At 47.7% G+C, this 22,560-nt stretch overlaps 1 protein-coding gene across 1 annotated transcript in view; it reads left to right on the plus strand.

Moving 5' to 3' along the window:
* The first annotated feature begins 17,762 nt into the window (after window positions 1–17,762).
* Drgx (dorsal root ganglia homeobox) overlaps window positions 17,763–22,560 on the plus strand; it is a 30,000-nt gene continuing 25,202 nt past the window's right edge. Inside the window, exons 1-2 of the mRNA XM_034499065.2 lie at window positions 17,763–17,877; window positions 21,645–21,742. Coding sequence (XP_034354956.1) covers window positions 17,844–17,877; window positions 21,645–21,742 — 132 coding nt within the window. The 5' untranslated portion in view covers window positions 17,763–17,843. The remainder of the gene's footprint in view (window positions 17,878–21,644; window positions 21,743–22,560) is intronic.

Here is a 22,560-nt window from a genome sequence, read left to right on the forward strand (position 1 = left end):
CACCCTGTGTGTTCACTGCCACTGGACTATTACATCCATGTTTCTTTTCTATCTACCCCATGAACTAATGGATACTGAGTTTACGATCTCGTTATAAAGCATCTGTCACTTAAAATGAATGTTTGATGAGCAACGGAAGGAATTGGAAGAAAAACATAAAGCCTTAGTAGATCCTGGATGCAGTAAACACTGCGAAGCTGGAACAGAAATGGCTGAAATCTGGGAGTGGAGATAAGACATCAGAGAGGCCCTGGCCCTGTGCTGCTGGACTCATAGTTTGTTGTTGAAACAGAGAGGTGCTTTGGTATTTTCCCACAGCAGCACATGTCTGTCTGGTGGGAAAGCTGACATGGGCTAAGAGATTTAGCCCATTCCTGCCAGCACACAGGAGTCTAGTGCTCGCCATAGGCCTATGAGACATACACGTCATTATCACCGCCCCAGTTGCTGTGATAAGACGTTCTACCCAAAAGTGAGGCAAGGCAAGAGCTCAGAGCAGGAACTAAAGTAGAATCATGGGGAATGCGGCTTGGTGGCTTGCTCTGCACAACTCGCCCAGCCAACCTGCTCTTACGCAATCAAGACTACCTGTCGGGGTGGCTCTGCCCCATTGGGCTGGACCCTCCTAAATCGGTGATTACTCAAGACACACTCACTAGCCGATCTGGCGGAGGCAAATCCTCATGTGAGCTTCTCTCTTCCCAGGCACCTCTAGTTTGTACCAAGTTGACAAAAACTAACAACAAGTACAATTGCTTTTGTACAAAGACGGAGAAACGGAGGCACAGGTCACACAGTGAGACAATTGTGTCCAGCAGTGCTGGCCCCTAGGTTTCTGTTTTGGGGAATGGCATATTGGACAGCACAGGTGAGTCTTCCACACCACTGATCACAAAGACAAATACACTGGGGTCATGTTTCCAGCACAATTGCACATGGGCTTGGGTCTGCTGAAGCAAGAATTGGCTGCCTTGAAAGGCTTTTCATTTGCCTCTTTCTACCTGATTTATTTAATTAACACAGGATAATTATAATAGCTATGGGGTGCAATATGGCTACTTGGTACATAGCATATATGAATCAATTCAGAGTATTTATTTACTGTTTCCCCCTTGCTTGGGAAGCTGTAAGCTCTGCCTTTCTACCTGTTTTATAAACTTCCTCATGAATTATGACCTGACATCACACCACAGTGTTGACCATCGTGCCTGAAACATGTTTCTCTTATACAGCTATATTCTGGTGTCTATTAGCAGCCCCCGTCCAGCCCGCTCACCTGTTTCCAGCCTCAGGTAACCGCTGTTCTGCTCTCTACTTCTGTGACATTCGACTTTCGGCTTTCACAGATGGACGAGCACACCCAGCGCTTGTTTTTCAGAGCCTGGCTTATTTCACTAAACAAAATCTTCCAGTTCGGTCCGTGCAGCCCCCAACAACAGGCTTTCACGATTTCTCACACTCCGCTACTGCGTGCACAATTTTAAAAGAAAAGAAAATTTGATGGAGGTCCAACCAGTTCCCAGAGGGCACTTTTCTCTTAATTCACTAGGGCCAGCACTGTCCCTCTGTCATTCTGTGGCTTACCTGCCTCACCTCTTTTCTGTGGGGCTTAGACCTCTATAAAGCTTAGTGACTGAGGCTCTGGCCTACAGGTCCCTAGGCTCCCAGCCACCAGTGTACACAGAGAGAAGCTTCTTTGTTCCATAGGAAACACCCAACCACACGAAGGGGACAGACAGCCTTATTGGCAGCCCTACACAGGCTCTTCCCACCCACTGCAGAAAGCGCCCTGGAAGATACTCGGACATATCTGCACCCCTTGGATGTGATTACAGCGTGTAGAGTCAACAGCTAGAAACATGTGCAGCGGCCCCTGGACTGTTAGGAGTCAGGTAGAGCCCTGCTTGGCTAAGCCTTTCCAAGTTTTCATGAGCCAGAGTATCCACACCTAGGTTGGCTCTTCTGAAGCTTGGGCTCTTTAGGATCAGCTGTGTGTGACATTTCAGAGTCCAGTGTCACCTGTGACCCTACATTTCCCCAGGGCCTACCCACATTTTCTGCAGCCCCCCCGCAAATCTCACTACATAGCACAATGCCAAAAGGGGCTCCTACCTCCAGCCCTCCTCTCACTAAACAACGGGCCACCACAGTGTGTAAAGTCCCAAAAGAGGATGCAAGCAAAAAACAGCTAATATGCTGGGTGGTTGCAGGGCCAGTCTGTGTGGTTTATTTGCATGCATCGCCCCTTTAGGACCTGTTGAGTTTCTTCTGGATATCCATAAATGTCAGAAATCCACAGATGTACAAGTCCTTTACATACAATGGAGTAGTATTTACATGAAGAACTCTGACACACTGTGAAGACCCAACCAAAAATAGGGTGTCAAAGAGGAAGAGGGAGTATATGATAGACCACACAGTTAACTTAGTGATTTTACTGTAAAAGTGGTCCACAGCCTCTGTGAATATGGCCAACAGCTCCCTGCACCTGGCCCTTGGGAAATTTCCACTGTCCCTGGGTTCCGGGTGACTCTCCAAAAGGGCAGCTATCCGGCCAGGGTGGCAGGCTCAGAGCCAAAGGCAAAGGGATGAATAAATGATGTGGTTTCTGGGCAGAGCCAGCCAGAATTACAGTCAATGAAACCTGAATCTTGAGGCTTCAATCACCAGGGACCCTGCCTGGTCCCTCCCTATTGGCCGTGGCCCTGGAGGTGTCTGTGAACATCTTTCTGTTTACTTTCATTGTGGCTCATTGAGTAGGGAAAATGAATCTACAACTATATTTGGTTTGTTTATTCTAGCCATTGTGAGGAGATGAGGTTGAAGACAGGATTCAAGGTTGGCGGGGTCACCAGGAATGTGTCTGTGTACTGTGAAGGCATGCTGGCTTCTCCTGGTATTTCAAAAAACCACACTCAAATGCAGACGGCACTGTAGGTTTTGACAGCATCTGGGGGTTGGGAGAAATGGGACAGAAGATTTCTGTACACAGAATCAGTAAGTTCTGGAGCATAATGAACAGCCTGGTGACTGTAGGTCACACATTGTGTCACACGGTTGCCATCTGAGAACTGAGTATAAGTATGCTAACCATTTTTACAAAAAAAATAACTTGTGAAATGTCACTTACGTTAACTAGATACCCATTCACAGTATATATGCAACAATACACTGTGCTCCTTCAATATAAGGCTTTTAAAAATAATTGTCAATCGGACCTCAAAAAGTTAGAAGAAATTCCTTTTCCAAAACAAACAAACAAAACCCAAAGCACTCACCTGGTGGTGGGGAATTCTGGGTAACAATGGTTGACAGGACCAGTGGCTTCCTTCACTCAGTCAGAGGGGGTTGGGACTTGATTTAGATAACACATTTCAGTGTGCAGGGTTCCGTTGTAGATGTCAGGTTACACCATGCAGCCGGCATGGCAGTGAAGAGGACCCTTCGTTTGTACCCACAAACATGTGAAAGAATCCCCAAGAAGGAAATTAAAGCAGAAAAACAGCCATGGCAGGGTGAAAGGCAAGGGCCAGGAAATCTTAGAGACCATTTGGAGCTGAGGCAGGGTCAGTGCCAGAGTCTTGAAGGCCAGTCATAGGTGATCTTTGGATAAAATAATGGCAAGATGGGTAGGACACAGTAGGGCTGTTTGGCTGGGTGGGAATTGGGTACAGGGAAGGCCTTTACTCTGATTGCTCCACGTGTCCTCTCCTGCCCCTTACCCTCTCGCCAAGGGTGGAAGACTTGATCTCATTACTTTATGCAACCTTGATACTCTTCCAGACCTCAGAACCCTAGTGAAGTGAGGGGCGAAGACATCTACAAAGGCAAAAGGAGAAGTAGTGTCCAGGTACTTTAGAGAGAGGAGTCAACTCTATGCACCTGACCATCTGTCCATCCACTCACTCACCCACCCACCCAACCTCCCTCCAATCAGCAGACATTTGCATGTTTTCTGAGCTTTACTCTGTGCCAGGGCCCACATAGGAGCCTGGGACACCTCAATAAAACATCTCCTTCCTTGTTCTGAAGTGGCTGCTGCAGCGAAGAAAAAGGCATTGCTCCCCTTTGAAGTTTGGTGCCATCTAGTGGCAGCTGGTGGTATTGGATGAAACAGATGGGTGTGATTGTAGCCTGGTTGACTCCCTGACTTCCAAATGCAGCATTTCTCTTATTGGTTCATCCTTTCTCTAGGTCTCACCTGGGAGCATGGGGCTGGAAAAAGCTGGGGATGCAGACATCACTGTCTGCTTTGGCTCCTGTGTGTTCCTGCGTAGGGTTCCCTAGATTACTACTCCCACCCACCTTGGCACTAGCTGCTATTCTGAATTAACATTTTGTGAAGTTTACATAACTTCCTGGTTACCAAAGAACTCTGGCCACTTGAGGGAGCTTTCTTTAGGACAGTAGGCAGACAGCCCCATCTGCTGGTAACAGTCCCTTGGACCTAGGAAATTCACTGAGGGCTCAGAGGCCCACTGTGTACTCTGTTGTTTGACTGGAGAAGTGGCCTAGGTGGGCTCCTACCTCCTTTGACATTTGACCTTTGAAATGTCTTTGACCCCATGCTTGTCTCCAGAGCCTTCTAACCTCCCTCGAGGAGTTCTTTGGCCTTGAACTGCTGACTGACTCCTGGTCCTCCCCAGTCAGCTTCTGGATGTCGGAGGTGGGGTGAGGTTGGAGGTGGGGTTTAGCAGTTTCTTTCTGGACCTCTGGCCTCTGTTGATCTGTCTGCCTATTTGTCTTTGGGCATGTGCAAGTCAGGACATAGTTTCCAAGCTTCCCTACCAACAGGGTGTGGTCATCGGTGTGGCTGATGGGATAAAAACAGATAATGGCTCCAGGGCCTGGAGAGAGTTCTTTAAAGATGGTTATGTCCTTTGGGGCCCCTTTTTCATCTCCTTGGGGGCTAGAATGCAAATTGGGGGTAAACTCTTAGATCACATGGATCTGACATTCTTAGGGGCAGAGCAGAGGTGCCCTTGACACGCACTTCAGAGGATCAAAATGGCTGCTTAAGTCATTGCTATGACCTCTGTTACAGCAGGTGGATATATATTCTTCCTACTCATATAAGCAGTCAGTACACGTGCAATATAGTTAATAACACAGAGAGATATTTGCAGTATGGCCTTAGATGAGAAACTGTCCAACAGGAGCAGGTGCTGCTGCTTCTCATTTTTCTCCTTTAAAATGATGCATTGATAAATCCATATAAAATATTGGTAAGGTACCCAAGAACATGTTAGGGAGGTTTGTCCTTAGGTAGTAATATGTGAATGACTTTAAATTTATTGATCTATTCATTTTGCTTTAGAAAATCTTCCCAAAAGAACACAAGAGAAGGAAAGACAACCATAAACACAGCACTTAAAGTCTAAGCAAGGGCTTTAGGTTCAAACATTTTCAGACATCAGAGAGCTATCAGTGCTATGGGGGCAGGGTAAGATGCTTCACAGGGGTAGCGTGTGAAGCATGGTGCTTGGTGCACTGCCCAGCTGTTCCATGTTGTAGACATGACACTAATGCAGTATAAGACAGAGCCAGTACTGACTCCAGCCAAACGACAGAGCATCGTCTCTGCTGAACAGAAGAGGGGGGAGCTCCCCTCCCTCCCTTCCTCCCTCCCTCCCTCCCTCCCACTCTCCAGTGATCTTTCTCCTTTCTCAGCAATCTCCCTACTAAAATAGCAAAGGCAAGAGGGCCAAAGCAGGTGCTCCCAGCAGGATAAGGCAGATGCTCCCAGTGGGCCAAGAGAGGTGCTCTCAGAAATGTGACAGCAGAGAAAAGAGAACATGGGTCACTCAGATACAGCTGGGCTTAGCACAGGCATTGCCAGGTGGTGGTTGGGTTGCAGTGATGGAGAGGAAGAAATGCTAGGAGACAGCATGACAGGAAGCGGAGGGAGAAGGTGAGAGGAGAGAGGACAGTGGAAAGTGAGGAGAGGCTCGGCTTTACTTCAGGTATAAGGATGGGGTAACAGGTGGAAGGGCTATCTGCATCATGTGCCTTCACCCTCTTTGGCTTTGGGAACAGGAGGTGACACTAACTAAGCCCTGCCACTATGGGGGATCATTTCCTGATTCATAAAGTACTTCTTCCTGGATGGGAGTCACTTCTCATTTTCAGATTGGATGAGTCATTCTCAGAAAGTTAAGATGAGCCCAGAGCTGGAAAACAGCCATGGGACATTGACCATGAGGTATGAGATTCATCTTTCCACTGCAGGCTGTGGGTGGGGAAAGAACATCTGGGATAGCTTATGGGGATGGGGTGGGGGAGGGGATGGGATGGGAGGAGGAATGTACTCCCTGCCTTTCTCACAGGATTGGACTGGGCAGGGTGTCCCTTTGTTTGTGAACTCAGTGTCCTTTAGACGACTTTGCGACTGTCCCAAAGCCCTCAGAGGCTAATAGCAACAAGTGCAGGAAAGAGATGATTGGTTGAAGGTCTGTCTTTATTCCATAGGTGTATTAAGTCCCGACTTAGCCTAGGAAGCAGGGGAGGGCACTGGGCAGTACAGCAGGGAGCCACCTGCAGCCACAGGCTTTGTTAATGTTTCCATCTCTGAGGCTCACAGTCTCTCTTATTAATGTGTGAGCTCTGCATATCTTTCCTGCATAGCTACTGGGTGTGGGCCCTGACAAACCCAGGCTGCCCTGCTCTCCACAGCCTTTAAAATCTAGTATAAAGAAAAACCCACCCAAAATTGTTACAAGGAAGCAAGGGAGCTGGCTGGCTAGTGAAGTACCTAGTGCACAAGCTGAAACCATGAGCTCCCACATACATGACCAGACATGGTCCTGTGTAGATGTAACACCAGTGAGCATGTGGATGTGTGTGCGTGTGCATGTGTGTGTGTGTGCGTGTGTGTGTGTGCACACGTGTGAAGACAGGCAGATTGCTAGAGTTCATTGGCCAGTCAGTCTAATCAAATTGATGAGCTCCAGGTACAGCGAGAAAACCTACGTCCAAAAAATTTATGTGGAGACTAACACAGGATTACACCTGGCATTGACTTCTGGACACCACACATGGACATAGGGAAGGACGCGCCTGCACATACATATGCACACACATGTGAACATGTACATATATTACAAGCACACACTCACACACAAGTGTTGTAGAAAGTACTGTGGAAGAAAAGATAGTCTTTCTGTTGCACCCGGCATAAGACTGGTGTATTACTTTCTTTTCTGTTGCTGTGATAAGGCATCATAACCAAGGAAACTTATGAAAAGAGAGAGGTTTGTAAATAGACTTATGTATTCTAGCTAACCTGTATAAAAGACACACAATCCAGGTATTATATTTATAAGCTGTGAGCCGGGATTGGGCAGGCTTGAGCTACTCTAACTTACACTTCAGTCATAAGGCCCTAGTTACTGGCTGTTTTTTCTGGCCACATACTCACAGCTTCCTCCTCCATCCATCTCTTTTCTTCTCCTCCTTTCTCTATACCTACAACCTCCAGCCAGGTAACTGAAAACCCACCTACCTCTATCTACTGCCCAATCACAGGCTTTCGTCTTTTTTTTTTTTTTTTTTTTTTTTGACCAATTAACTTGGAGAGCAAGGTTACATAGCATCACTTGGTATACGTGAGGATGTCCTCATCAGGGGACAACCAGATCTTGGAGCCAGTATTTAGCATTTGAATGCATAGCAGCACCAGGCCAACCCCTACAGAGGTTAATTTGGCTTATGGTTCCATAGGGCTAGAGTCTAAGATGGTGGAGTGAAAGCCTGGTGGCTGGAGCAGTAGCTGAAAGGTCACATCTTGATCCTCAAGCAGGAAGCAGAGTACACTGGGAATGACAGAAGTGTTTGGAAACCTCAAAGCCTGCCCCCAGTGATACCTCCTCCAATAACGCCGCACCTCCTAATCCTTCCTGATCAGTATTACCAACTAGGACCTAATATATAAACACATGAGCTTTGTGGAGGTGCCTGTCCATTCTCATTCAAACAACCACAATACACTCCCTGGCCCTCATAGGCTGGTGGCCATATTGTAATGCAAAACATATATAGTCCAACTTCAAAAGTCCATGAAGTCTTCCAGTCTCAGTATTATTTAAAGGTTGAAAGTTCAAAGTCTCTTCTGAGACCCAAGGTAATCTTTTCATTATAAGCCCCCATTAAAAAAAATACATCCAACGTGAAATGGCAGACTATACATTACCATTCCCAAAAGATTGGATTGAAGCATAGTAAGGAAATATGGGATGAAAGCAAGATCAAAGTCTATCAGGGAAAATTCCAAATTCTGTAACTCCATGTCCAATGTAAAGGGTTTGATGGCTTTTCCCCTGCTGCTTTGTTGTCTGTAACAAGCTTCTCTCTCCTGGATTGATTCTACTTCCTGTGTGCAGTTCTCTTTGGCCAATATCCCATGCAAGGTTCTGCCACAAATATTTTTGGGGGGATCCAACACAAGACAAGCTCCACGCTCAGGGCTTCAGCAAATGACCTCGCGAGGTCTCCATGCAGGGACTCCTCTCCACACATGTGGCCTCAGCAGCTCTCCTTGACCCCAGAGCAAGCCTCCATGACCTCTTACTTGAATATCCTCTATGGTCCTAAAGCCAGGACCCTGCAAACAACACTGCCAAGTTTGGTTACTAAGTTGGGATGAAGCCCCCATCCCCACCCACATTTGCAGCAGTCTTTGTTTTTGTTGCTTTTCAGGAACAGAAACTTCCTTCACCTTTTCCTTTCACAAGTTGGAGGCTTAGCCGGGTGAGTGGATGAGTCTCGCCTTAAGGGGTGCCCTGCTTTTATTCCACTTCTCATTGGCTGTCTCATGAATCTCTTCCTCTCTTCCAGAACATATCTTGGGTCCAACATTGAATTCCCTCATGCTCTTTTTCTCTCCAAACTGCATTTGTGTTTCTTTTTTGTTCTGCTTGCTTTTTTTTTTTTTTTCATTGTAGACCTGAACAGAAGTGATTGCTAGTAACAACATGATAGAATTGACATTGGGCTGTCTTAGAATTTTCTCCACTAAAGAAATTAGTCCGACACCTTTCTATTTAATCTCAGGAAATGTCTTAGGAAAATGGAGAGAAGGCAGCCACCTTCTTAGCTAAAATATCTCAAGAATGCTCACGAACCTATTTGCTTATCCTGTTCCCACCTAAAGGCCCTGGAGGCAGCCTCTATAGTCTGCTTAGCGCACGGCACTACTGTCTTCCAAGATCCTACTGGGGTGGGCCATTAAGATCCACTTACAATGTTTATTTGTCTCCTAATCCAAAGTCCCAAAGTTTTTCATGTTCCTCCAAAACCTACTATGTAGACCTGCTATAGCAGGATCCCACTCCCTAGAACCAACTTTCATATTAACTCCTTTTCTGTGGGGAGAGGTGTGTCACTGGGGGCAGGCTATGATGTTTTAAAAGACAGCCATCTGCATTTTCTCTGCTTCCTGCTTATGGTTCAAGATGTGAGCTCTCAGCTGCTGCCCCAGGCCCTGTCTCCCAGCCTTGGCTGTTACAGCTCTAACCCTCTGGAACTACCATCCAGTTAAACTCTTTCTTTTATAAGTTGCATTGCTCAAGGTGTCTTATCACAGTCACAGAGTCACAGTCTCTGGGCTGCTACACATCCCCTCAGGTTGGTACCCTGGTACCCAACTCCTTGAGACTCTCAAGATGAAGGAATGATTCCCATATGTCATGGCCATGTTGGACTGATTCCTCTCCAGCCTGGACAGCTGGGGCTGTGTGATGACTGCGAAGTGCCCAGAGTGGCATCTGACTGAGCCAACCTGTCACAGACTCTAGCCGGTCTCAGCAGTGTTTCTGCTAAGATCCGTACGTGCTACACAGGGGTGCCATCACATGAGTCAGCGGGTCAGGACAAGTACCTCTGGGGTGCTCTGAGAGGTTCTGTCATGGTACGGCTATAGTAGGCAAGAGCATGTGAACCAGGAGGTCGAGAGACCCACAGGAGCAGAGTAGTGAAGCATGGGTAGGGGGCTGCATCCTAAGGACCTGCATGAGCACAAATGGGAGCATCGCTGTGAGCGGTGGTGGGGAGCAAGGGAGGGTCTTTGAATCTAGGTTTTCATGAGCACCATAGAAAAGTCAGAGTGGTGGAGAGCCCATGGTGCGTACGCATCTGTGTGTGTGTGTGTAAATGAGCACCATAGAAAAGTCAGAGTTGCGGAGAACCCATGGTGTGTGTGTCCATGTGTGTGTTTGTCCATGTCTATCTGTCTAGTCACGTATCTGTGACAGGAAAAGGAAGAGGTATGTGTATGAGGAGGAACAAGAAAAAAGAAAAGCATGGGTGAGAAAGGGTATGTGTGTGTATGTGTGTAGTTTCTGTACTGTGTGTATGTGTCTGTGTGTGTGTGTGTGAAGAGAGGTACTTGGCAGAAGGCATGTGTTAGAGAGAGTTAGGAATGTGGAGGGTGTTTGAGTGTAGGAGAGACAGAAGAGAGAATGTGTGTGTGTGTATAAGAGAGAGACAGAGACAGAGACAGACAGACACAGAGAGAGAGAGAGAGAGAAAGAGAGAGAGAGCGAGAGAGAGAGAGAGAAGTGATGAGAGGAAACGCTGAATCAGTTATTGAGCAGCAAGCATTTCCAATAAAGGAGGAGGTTTAAGAAGTCAGATTTGACCCCAAGTCTGCCTGATTGGAAATCTGCCCCTCCACCACCACACTTTACATAATTCAAGTCTCTTAGAAATGGGAAAGCCTCACTGTGTTTACTAATCATTCATGTAGTAAACTTACTTCATTTGTTCAATAGGCATTTCAATTAACCGCTACACGTTTATTGAGCACTTAGCATGGGCAATTGACTGTGCTTATGTTTTAGGAGAAACATGTCTTATTTAAGAGGTGTGGTGGGGAGTGTGGGCCTTGGCTTGGGAAACCCAGCTCCAGCCTGCCTCTGTTACTCATGGGCTCTTAAAGCCACCTCACAGGGCTGTTCCTCAAGTCTTATGGAGAGCTGACTGCTTTGGAACCAAAACCTGACTAGAAAGTCACTGCTTTCTGAAGGTAAGCTGTTGCCTATCCTTGGCTGGGTTGGGTTTGAGATTTCCCTGGATTGATTTCATGTCCTACGAGGATTTTTGGCTATGTTTTAATAACAGTTTAGATTGATGGATTAAATGTTCATGGAAAGATATTGTTCTGCTACAGTGACTCCAGAAGATCCATGAGCGAGATCCTAAGTGTTTGGATATAGATACTGACCTTTGACTGTAGCTGAAGTCCTGGGACACACCCCGGAAGGATGCAGGCCCAACCCCCAAAACTTTACTGTGGCTAGAAGGCATGCAACTGACAGACATCCTGTCAAGACATTCTCTTGACTTCTCAGAAAGACTGGGCGATCTCCATTAAGAGCAGCAGGGGTTTGTTTACCTGAGGATGGGAGAAGCTCTGAGAAGAGGCGGGCTGCCTTCTGAGAGCAGACTGTGCAGTCAGAAAGCTTAGATGACATGGGCTTCTGGTGATACAAATGTTTTCTCTCTCATTCTTATCTCCTCTCACAGTCAGATCCTCCATTGCCTGGGACCTGAGACCACCATAATCTCAGGCATACATTCCCTGTTCCAGAACAGACCTTATAACACCAGAAGCTGTAGACTTGGTCTCGCTCAACACACTCTACTCTTACCCTAACACTTGACAAGAGGTCACCATCAGTGTGGAAATCACGAAGGTCCCACGGTTTGTAAGGAAGTCATATGCAAAGACACACAGAACGGTGAAGTCGGTAGCCATGCGGAGGTTTCATACTCAGCCATCGGACCACACTTCCAACACACGTCTGTTGGTCAAATAGAATATCATTAACACAACACAAAGGCCCTTGCTTAGACTTTCTAACCAAACAAAAGTGCCAAGTAAAGCTGAACAAATGTAATTAAGTGTGAAAAGTAGAAACTGTTGGGAACCAGCAAGACAGACGAGCAAAGCGCTAGGGTGGGAAGTCCCAGCAGTGCTCTCCCCGGGGGACTGTTGTCTTGTCTCATGAGAAACTCATCTTGGAGATCACAGAAGACTCAGGTGCCATCTTAACCACCTGAAGGCCTATATATAGCCCTTTTTAGAAATAGAGACCCTAGCAGGTGCCAGGAAAGCCAGGAAAGTTAGACACCATCATTGTAGCAGGGCGATGGGGAGGGTGATGATGTAGTTGTAACTGGTGTTCACTGAGTGATTGCTGGGTGCTGCTCATTATGTATAATTTGTATTTCAAAACTTTTAAAAATAGTTATATTTTTAGAGATATTTTCTATAAACAGCAAAATTAAACAGAAGCTAAGGAGAGTTCCCATATGTCCTCTGCCCTGATAAACACATATTTCTTCTATAATGATCCCTAGTTCTAGAAGGTCCATTTGTCCCCATGGTGACACATCCTTATTATCCAGGGTGCAAGGTTTACAACATAGTTCACTCTCAGTGCTAGATATTCTATGGGTTTGTATAAATGTCAGATGAGATGACTCCACCCTATAGAATTATACACAATAATTTAAGATTCTGAAAATGTCCTAGTGTGGCCTTTTGGTGTTCTCAACAAAACTTGTTGTAGGCACTGCTGTCCTCCACACAGCAGATGTCACAGAGGTCAGGAAATGAGTTCCTCTAGCTACTGAAGGCCAGGGCTTGCTCACAGGGAACGAGCAGTGGACTTGCTTCCCTCCATTACAGTGCTTCATCTTTTCATCAGCAACACCAAGGCCAAGAGCGAAAGCTGAGCTGTGAGATTCCTGGAAACCACATGGCATCTGTGTGGTCCTGAGACCCTGGACCATGGCAAGCCAGGTTATTAGACTGTGGTTTGCTTGTGAACAGCTTCTATCACCATCACATGGCAGATAACGCTGAGGGTTACAGAGAATTTCTAAGTGAATAAAAAGCACAGCTATCTTTTCCTTTATATGCACATTCTTCTCATTCACAACTTCAATTAGCTACTTTTTTTTTTTTTAAAGCATATTCTACATGTGTAGCTAACCCACCCTTATTGGCCATTTCCAAAATAACAAACGACCCTACTTCTGGCTGTAGAAAGAATACTACACTCACCCTCAACACACAGCTAAGCACCCCCGAGCTTGCCTCCCCTCTTGGAGGGAAATACAGATTCCGAAATTATCATTCAAATAACAGTACAAATATCTTAGACTGTCCCAGAACAAGTAGTTACGAGCTCAATATGTTTTCTCTCCTTGTTAAGTGGAGTATCTTATTTGTCCCTGCTGTTATGGATTTAAGTGGTGTTTACGGGAATTGGTTTTGCTAAAGTGAAATTTTAAAAGAGAGGCAGGGAAAAACCCTCCTGAACACAGTTATCAAGTCCAGCATGTACTCACGGGTTGAGGTTCACAAGATGTGCCTAAATGCGCTTCCAAATGTTCCCTTGGATTTCCTCAAACAGGACAAATGGGAGGAAACACAGCTGTGTATGGTGTTGGAGATCTCAGCCCAGCATCTCCAACTCCTCCATTTTCTAGGGATACAGGATACTTTCCAGGAATCAATTTAAAGTGACTCAGGACATCACTGCAGACAATCGAGGGCTAGCATGGAGGACGCGCCCATCTGCAGCGTGTTACTGCTGCTCTCGGTGATTTTGCAGTGACAGTTTTCCCTTCATAGAGCCAGTTTAAAATTAGAAAAATCAAACACACATTAGAGAAAGCATATTTGCTCTGCTATTAATTGATAGGGGATGTAAAGCTCCCAGCACCTGGGTGGGGGCCCAGCACTTCCCCTGCAGAGCCCAGGTCAGCAGCAGCCCCCTCCTCTAATCTGGGAGCCGTTTGCCTTTTGGAGCTCAGCCTTGGCTTTCCAGTTCTGTGAATATGTTTGTACTGGGCAAGCCGCCTCTGCAACACATCTGCACACAAGTCTTGTGTGTGTGTGTGTGTGTGTGTGTGTGTGTGTGTGTTACTCTCTTCCTCCTTTATTTAAAACCATGAATAACCTTGAAAATTGAACTTCCCACTCTGTTCTGGGTTCTCTCTGCCCTTCTGGACTAGAGGTAAGTTAGCATGCCCTATGCAATAACCAGAAAATGATTCTTACAGGGATTGCAGCTTGAAGCCAACGGAGTTAAATATTACAAGGAGCCTCCAGGACCCCAGAAGTGTCTCCTTGTAGAAGCTGGAAACAACCCAGGTAGGTGGGGGTGGGAAGAGCCCTCACAAAAGAAAAATGTTGAAATATGACCCTGCCTTTCAACTTTAAATAAGCATTTCTGTCCTAATAGAAGTCCCATTTAATGTCTCCCGCAGCTTTGATTTTGGAACACGTCACATTCCTCATTAAAGCAATCACTGTTAAAACATAAAGCAACACAGGATTTATTTCTTCATTAAACTGATGATCCGTATATGAAGCCAATTAACATTATGAGTCTGGTGAACATCAAGTGTAAAGAGGTTAGAGAAAATTAAAAGCAGTCACCTTGGTCTTTAGATAAAGAAAGTACACTTTTAGGTTGTAAATTATCAGAGTGTCCAAGCGGGACAGATCGGCAAATTTGGTTAATTGGGAAATACATTTTACTGCACAAGAATTAAGGAAAAATGAGAGTTTCCTTGCCAACGCCCTCTCCTTTTGGTGAGGGGAGATCATAACGACTATCTATTAGTCACCTTCTTCTCCAGGGCCCCGAGTATCGGAGACAATTGGGGGGAAGAGGGGTTCACGTCATCAAAGTTTTCTGTAGCTTTTCGTTTCTGCGGTTGTTTGTTTGGTTGTTTATTTGCAATTTTTTCCATAGGAACGAGCCCAGCCTCGTAGTTATGGGAAAAGGACTTCGGGTAAATTAAGGCTGAGGGTCCCGAGCTGGCTCGGAGTGCCTCGCGAGGTGGGTGTTTTCTTAGAGCTGAGCTGGTTGTCCAGCCAAGGACCAAGAACGTAGCCAGGTTCGCATCGAGGGGCGCTGGGAGGGCAGGGGTGAAGGCAAGGGGACTGACTGTAAGATATTTCTCTGCTACAGCCACCCTGCATTTGAGACTGCAGAGTAGGGAGTTCGCTTCCTGCTTCTAGCGCTTACTGCGCATCCCAAATGATTTGGGCCAGGAAAGGATTAGGATCGCCTGGAATCAGTTGTGCCGACCTTGATGCAGAGCGTTGCAGGACCTCACAGGGGCCCTAGGGACTGGTGGTTTCTTTGGCCAGCAAAAAGTCTGGTAGGGTGGGGGGACGCTCGCCGCTGTCCAAGGTTCTGATCAGTCGGCTGATTCGGAGAGGCGTTCAGACACCCAGGACCAGTCTGCTCCGACCCCGGGACTGATCAGGGCTTCACATAAATCCTTACGGCTCGATGTCAGCCACAGGGGACTGATCGAAGCTTGGATGCCACTGTTTTCTGGGGCCAACGCGGCAGTCGGTGCTAGGTTGCTGGGGCCGAAGCTCCCGCGGATAACGCAAGTGCGCGCTGAGCGGAGCTGGCGGGGAAGCCTTCCTCACTTCGCTTCCCTGCGCTCGACTCCCAGAGCGCACAGGGTGCCCGCGGGAAGCTGCAGCTCAGGACAGGAGGGCATCGGAGGGGGCTTTCGGCTTATTCGGGCGCTCAGGGGGCCCTCGGCTCCTGGAACCGGTTGCAGAGAGCGGGGATGCTCCCTGAGCCCGACCTGGAGGGAAGCAGGGACCCGTGAGCTCGCTGTGGTCCAGGACCGAGAAAGGGTCTGCTCCTGGCCTCGAAGCTGTGCACTGGCCCGGTCCCGCCATCCACAGCACGGGGCCTCTCGACTCGCCTCTTGGTCTCGTGGAGTCTGTGGCCCTAGAGAAGAGCCAGCACCGCAGAGTCTGTTCTCTCCGGGCCCAGCAGGCATTTCCAGCCTCTCCATGATGCCAGCAGGGCCGATTCTGGCCAGGAGCTGCTGAGTCCAGAAAGGACCGCTTGAGTGAAAGAGGCCCAGCCCAGCCTTGCGTCGGCGGGAGCGGTGCCGCGTTTCTTCCTGGCTGTTTTCCCAGGGGTGTCCACTGGCCGGCCAGAGCCTCAGCACTCAGTTCTCCAGCTCCGCGCTACTTGTCCCGATCCGCTGGTTCACGAGTGGGCCCGCCAGGCCTTTTGTTTCCAAAGCTCTGTGTCTTTAAGATCAAGGCTGGATCTCAGGCCGGGCAGGGACCCGACCCACCGCTTCGCCAAGGCTCTCAAACGCAGCATTAGAATGTTTATAAAATATTCAATTTATGTAGTCTGTCCAAGAAGCCATCGTCCCAAAATAAAATCGGCAGTCTAGACGGAACAGACACCAGAACTTATCAACAGTTGTCTGATTCGCATCTTCTGATGCATCTTGAGTGGGTCATAATACCAACTTTATTTTCAGTGGTGCATAAATTAATTACACGCATTTAATAACCAAAATATCATTATATTCCCCCTTTAATATCATAAAGGCTTTCCGCCAGGGAAGCACTTAATAGTGCAGGGGGCCGTAACGGGCTATTATCCTGGTGTAATGCTATTACAGAACCAATTATGCGCCATTAGACTTGCTTTTTTTGCAGTTTATGTGATTTGATCCAATCCCGCGCCCCTGACTTGAAAATTTCAACCCGGTACTTTAGAGTTTAATTTTCACCCAGGCAGAGAGAAGGGCGGCCTCTCTCCGCTGAGTGTCTGCCTCGGATGCATTTTAAAAGTAATTGCGAAGGGTCCCACTGCATATCATTTGCAGGGAGAAGCGAACATAAATTCAGGGACCCCTTGCTGAGAACAAAATCAAACTTTCCTTTTGTACGATCGCTTGGAAAGGGAAGCCGTGTGCAACGAGTACCCCCAAAACCCATCCGGCGGCGACAATTAGCAGCGCTTTGGTAATTTTGCAGTCCTGGAGTCGCCAGGCCTCTGACAAGGGCGAGCTCAAATCCAATCTCACTCAGAGAAAGAAGGGTTGAGTTTGAGGGGACCCAGAGGGGTGGTGTTGGGGTGAGTGTTTAGAACATAATCTCTTTTGGGTGGGGGAATAATATTGGTGGCTGTTGTTTTTTTTTTTTTTTTTTAATCTTCTTTTAAAAGAAAAAAAGGGAAAAACATTCCTGATGTTTGCCGAGAAGTGACGGATTTTTTTTTTTACACCACGTGGGCCATTTGTAAGGCCCAATAGACCTATCCAAGTTACTCGCTGTAGACAGCGCTGGAAATAATCAGATTAAGGCCAATTATGCGTGAGATTATAAAGGCGAGTGCTGAGCGGCGGCGCGCGCTGTAGACAGACAGCAAGACATCTGGCCACTTCCCCAGTCACTTCTCTGGTCCTGCGGGCGCCAGCAGCGCCAAGCCCCGCCCGCCGCCAGCCGAGCCCCGCGTGCGGACTAGAGGCGAGCGCACTCCGGCCTTCTCGCCCGCCTCCCGCAGAGGTAGGCAGGGTTCCCGAGCCGCTCCCCAGGCTCCCTGCGCTGGGCCTTGGGGGTCTACCGGCTTTTTGGCCCGAGCTGCTGCGCGTGCAGATGGCCTTGCGCGATCGCCGGACCCCGCTGCGTTGGCCAAGTGCAGGGCTTGTGGCTGGGACCCCTGAGAACCAGGAGCCAGACTGTGCCCAGCTTTGTGAGGGCGCGGTTGTCCAGCATCAGGACCTACGGGAAAGGCTTGCCTTGGGTCACGGCTTGGGACAGGAGGTGCAACCACTTCTCCCACCAACCCCGCGGTGGCCCCAGGGGACCAAGGGCTTCGGGAGAGGCTTTGTAGGAGGGGCACTCCTTGTGATCTTCGGGGTGTGCGGGCAGGAGACTCAGACTCTATTGCTGTTTGCTTTGCAGCCAGGCCGGAGCCACGCACAGGCACAAGTCTGTCAGGCCGCCACCAGCCCTGGTCCAGCCGTCAGGGCCCATCCGACCGTCAGCGATGTTTTATTTCCACTGCCCACCACAGCTAGAGGGTGAGTAAGCGCCGTTTTCGGGGCTGTTTGGCCAGGCAAAGCCAGCCAAAAGGGCCGGGGCTGCAATAGGGCTGATGGGTGTAGGGGTCTTCGCCCCACGGGGTGGCAGCCTCATGGTAGTGTTTATGGGCACCCTTAGCCCCCTCCCTACATCCAGCTCCATCCCTCCGCCCGGGTGCCACCTGCCTCCCACCTCCCTCTCCGCCTGGGTCGCGCTGCCCCGGGCTATGGGTGCCTCAGGGACGCCTGGTCCTCCCAGCACAGATGCTGGTGTCACGCCTCTAATCGGGGCTTCTCCGCCCAGGGGGCCCGCATCAATCTTTCACGGTGTTTTGCTAATATCCCAGAAAACCAAAGCAAGTTGAACTGCCCGCTGAGTCCTGACTCCACTACGCGTCAGGAAGGGCCTAGTTGCTGGCCTGCTCTCACTCTGGGCGTTGGCAAGAGTGCTCCGGGATCGCACACGTAATTCTGGACAGCTTAATGTCAGTTTCTAGCGGCAAAGCTGTCCCTGGAGGCAAGCTCCCTGATACTTACCTGCCCGGAGTGTTCAGGAATAGTTATTTCTGACCACAAATGCCCAGCTCGTCAGCCCCCAGGATCAGGGTCTGGTTGTTTAAGGTCTCTAGACCTTAGGGGGGAAAACGCCTTTCCCTATTCCTGGTATGTTTTCTTCTCCCAGTTGTTAAGTGGGGCAGGGGTAGTGAGAAGTGAAGAGCTTGCATTCCTGGGTGTCTCTGACCAGGACCTGGGAGACAGAAGGGTAAGTTCTTCCTGGCAGTGATTTGTAGCCAGCAGGTGGACATGCTACTCCCTACTCTGGCTTGTGCTGTGGCCCAGAGGAGACACTGAAATGTTTATAATCCTGGGACATTTGTCCACCTTGCTGTAGGTTGCCTTGAGCAGTTTTTAGTCTCAGCCATGATTTGGGAAAGTTTGTTTTCATTTTCCATATACAAGCCCTGAAGAGTCCAGCAGAGTTTGCTAAAGGAAGCTAGTGGGGAGAGTAGCATTTAAGCTCGGCATGCCTGCTTTTCAACACCAGGAAAGACCCAGGCAGGGGACTTTAGGGCAGTCAGAAAGGAGTCTCTTACAACTCTACCCTAGGCCTGGAGGAGACCCTATGGGTTTGTGGTGGGTAGTTGCTATATGCTGTTGACTCCAAGCTCAGCACTGTTTGCCGTCCCTAGCCCAGGCTTTTTTTCTAATGGGAAAAGAGATTTGGGCATTTAGCAAGTTGTATACATTCTGGGTAACCTAAGGGGAAACCCCTGTTACAGAAGGATGGGTTACAGAAGTGACTTAAGAGCTCTATCCCAGGCTCTGTCTGACTTGCTTACTAACTTATTTAGGGGGTAGTCGGGGTTACTCATGCTCTTTGTGGGCCCTACCTTGGCCCTGACTCTGGTTGATGTGACCAGGAGAGGAGGGCGTCAAGTACCTTTCGCGCTTTTGTAGATATAAACCTATGCTAGTTTCTCAGGAGGGGAATTTATGTCTAGGTCAATGTTGCTGAGGCAGGATGATGCTCTGTAGCTGGGAAAGTTGAGGATGGCTGAGGACAGACCTTGGACTCCAGGGAGGAGCAGAGAGAAAGCAAAGTGGGACTATAATCTTACTTCTCAGACACGTTGTTCAGATTAAATTAGAGAGTGCCGTGTGGGTCTCAAAGTTAGAACAAGAACCTACACTCTGGCTAGCAGAGCCCTCCTTTCCTCTCCCAAAGCTACCCACTAGTGTATTCCCTTCACCCTAACCTTTTGTTCCATGTCTGCTAAGTCTTATTTGACTGAGATTATACTGTCACATCATCTTGCACTTTGCATTTTTTTTTTACTTCATAATACATCTTTCCCACACCCGTGTATTTGGAGCTACTTGCCTTCTTTTAGACTGCTGCATAGTATTCCAGTATTTGTTTTGCAGAAGGTGTCCAGCGATGTGTGATTTGTCATATCCTCTTTTATTTCTTAATTGCAACATCTCCAAGAACAGCATTACCTCTCTGTTTCAACATCCTTTATAACTATATTGATAGATTAAAAACCTGTGTGCTCAAATTTTTGATGGTTCCTATTCAATTGCCTTCTAATACAGTTTCATTGATTGATATCACATGAATAGTGAACAAAGACACAATTTATTATAATTTATCAGTTTTGGTATCATTATGCACTTTGTTGGGGGGAAGGACAAAGCTATAACCATATTATTTCATTGTCCAATTATGTTCTGTTTAAGGAGCTGTGCATAACTTTATCACGTATCCTTTTTATTTCGAAGAAGCCTACCCTCATCTCCTTTACTCTGGTAGATTGTCAGTCTTTTTTTATATTTTTTTTCTAGTGCAGTGAAGTCATCTTTTGTAGGAATTCGGCTGGGAAGCATTGTGAACAGTGCAAAAGCAAGGTGTAAGTGAGAAGACTTGGGGAGGCAGTGGCCTGAGACTGTGCTCCACGGTGACCAGTCAAATACTCTCCCTCAAAAGGAGATAGCATGGCCTTTTGTGAAGTGATGGAGATAAGGCTGCTTTGAATCCTTCCCGTTTAGTTTCTACTGAGATGAAGAGAAATGTTTGCTGCCAGGGTTTTGAAGAAGCAGGCAATTTGGACAGGAAGATGGTGGGAGAAAGCTCTAATAGAAACGGGGAGCAGGATTTCAACAAGGCATGTGATCTCTCAGGGTTACCCTCTGTAGCAGACGCGATGTGGAAGGGCCTGAGAACTTAGCCTCCTAGGCTGAGGTGCTTGTGAAGGGTACTGTTCGGATGCTGTGCCTGGGAGCTGATGCTGAGTGCATGATGATTCTGACAGCAGCGCCCATGGCAGGTGAAACGCGCACTGGTTAATGGAAACTTACTCATTTGTTTTCCTAAGAAGCCATCGTGGACTATCAAGTAAATAGTGCACATTTGGAAAATGATCCAAATGCACATTTGGGGCCAGACTCTGTTCTGGCTTTACCCTGAGCACTGGAGGCTGCTGGAGAGAACAGCATCTTTTTTTCCTGGGGAATCGGGGACAGTAGGGTGTTGTATAAGGCCTGGCTACCTAGTGGAATGTCCTTGGAGCACGGCCCTAGGAAGTCAGCATGGCTTTCTACTGGTGCAGGCCTTTTGTTAATTGGTGTCTTTATAATAGATCCACTGTGGTGCTGATGAGCTGTGACCAGTGGTAATTAATAATCATTTATAAACTTTGTACCTCCTTCAATTCTGCATTTCTAGGAGGAAAGGGGTGTGAAAAGCTCTTGGTGTTTTCTTTCCTCCCCAGCCTTTAGTCCTTGATGGCTTTAGTAACAAGGGGAGTGAACTGACAGGTGAGCAGAGAGGGCATGCAGTCTCCGCTGGAGGGTCCATGGTAATGAGTGAACAGGGGACAGGGGACAGAGGGAAAGAAGAGCCAGGAAAAGGAAGGTAGACAAGGACCAGAGTTTTCCCAAGCTACTGACCCCTCCTGACTCAGAGGCCACAATTTCACAGGGAGTAGACTTAACCATGTTGGGTATTAAGGTCACCATTGTCCTATGAAATAGGGAAACCTGGTCCTATAGCCAAAGGTTTTGTGGTGACACAGAACAAGAGATCGTGAAAAGAAGGGTCTCACTAGGAGAACACAGACAAGTACTTTAGAAGGCCAGGCTTTCTGGGGAGGGACAGGTTTGTGTCCTGCCCTGCGATGGAACATGGGAGGGAGCTAGTGTGTGTGGATCTGAATGAATACCGGGTCTCTCTGCTCAGTCTGAATAAGCCCACTTATTCCCTGCAGGCACTGCACCCTTTGGGAACCACTCTACTGGGGATTTCGATGATGGGTTTCTTAGAAGAAAACAGCGCAGGAACCGGACTACCTTCACTCTTCAGCAGGTAAGGACAGATCCCCATGTGTGAGAACCATTTTTTTTTTCTCTCAAAGTCACAGATGAGCCACTTTCTCCTTGCCTTTTAAAATGAGAGCAACTGTTAGGTTGGCCAGGTCTTTGTTTTCTTGAATAACTTATGTGTCTGCCTGGGAAAAGGACAGTTAACTCAGGTTTTGTAACTCCAGGTAATCAGTAAAAAAGTGGCTATGAATTTTCCCATGTGTCTTAGAACCGATGGTCTGAGTGACATTTTCTTTGACAGCAGAATGCAGGTTGGGCATTCTTATCTCCAGAAAGACATGGGAAAACTGACTGATAAGGCTGCCTCATGAAAAGACAGTGTTGCAACTTTTCTACTGGGCTTCCCCAAGCCAAGTGTCCTTAGAGCAGTCTCTTTCCTGAGCATCTGAGAGGTGATCCCCCACTCTTATAAGGCTTCTGTGGGGCTGACTGATCAAGAGTTTTATAGGTGCCAACCTTCTCTACTCCCATGGTGGCACTGTGGGAATTATTCACGAGACTATCTTTAGACTTTTAATGCCCAAGACAAAATTTAAATGTAAACACACAAAAAACATCTATGACTTGTCTATTTCAATGTCTCGGGGAGGGCACACTGTGGTTGTTAGTAGCCTCGGCTGGCTACAGAGTCAACTGGGATTTAAAGTGTCATTCTGTGGAATTTTTCTTATCTTTTTTCAAAAAATATACCTTGGGCTGGAGAGATGGCTCAGTGGTTACGAACACTGACTGCTCTTCCAGAGTACCGGGGTTCAATTCCCAGCACCCACATAGTAAAAAAAAATATATCTTATTTATTTA

Source organism: Arvicanthis niloticus, chromosome 3, assembly GCF_011762505.2.
Source record: "Arvicanthis niloticus isolate mArvNil1 chromosome 3, mArvNil1.pat.X, whole genome shotgun sequence".
Lineage (NCBI taxonomy): Eukaryota > Metazoa > Chordata > Mammalia > Rodentia > Muridae > Arvicanthis > Arvicanthis niloticus.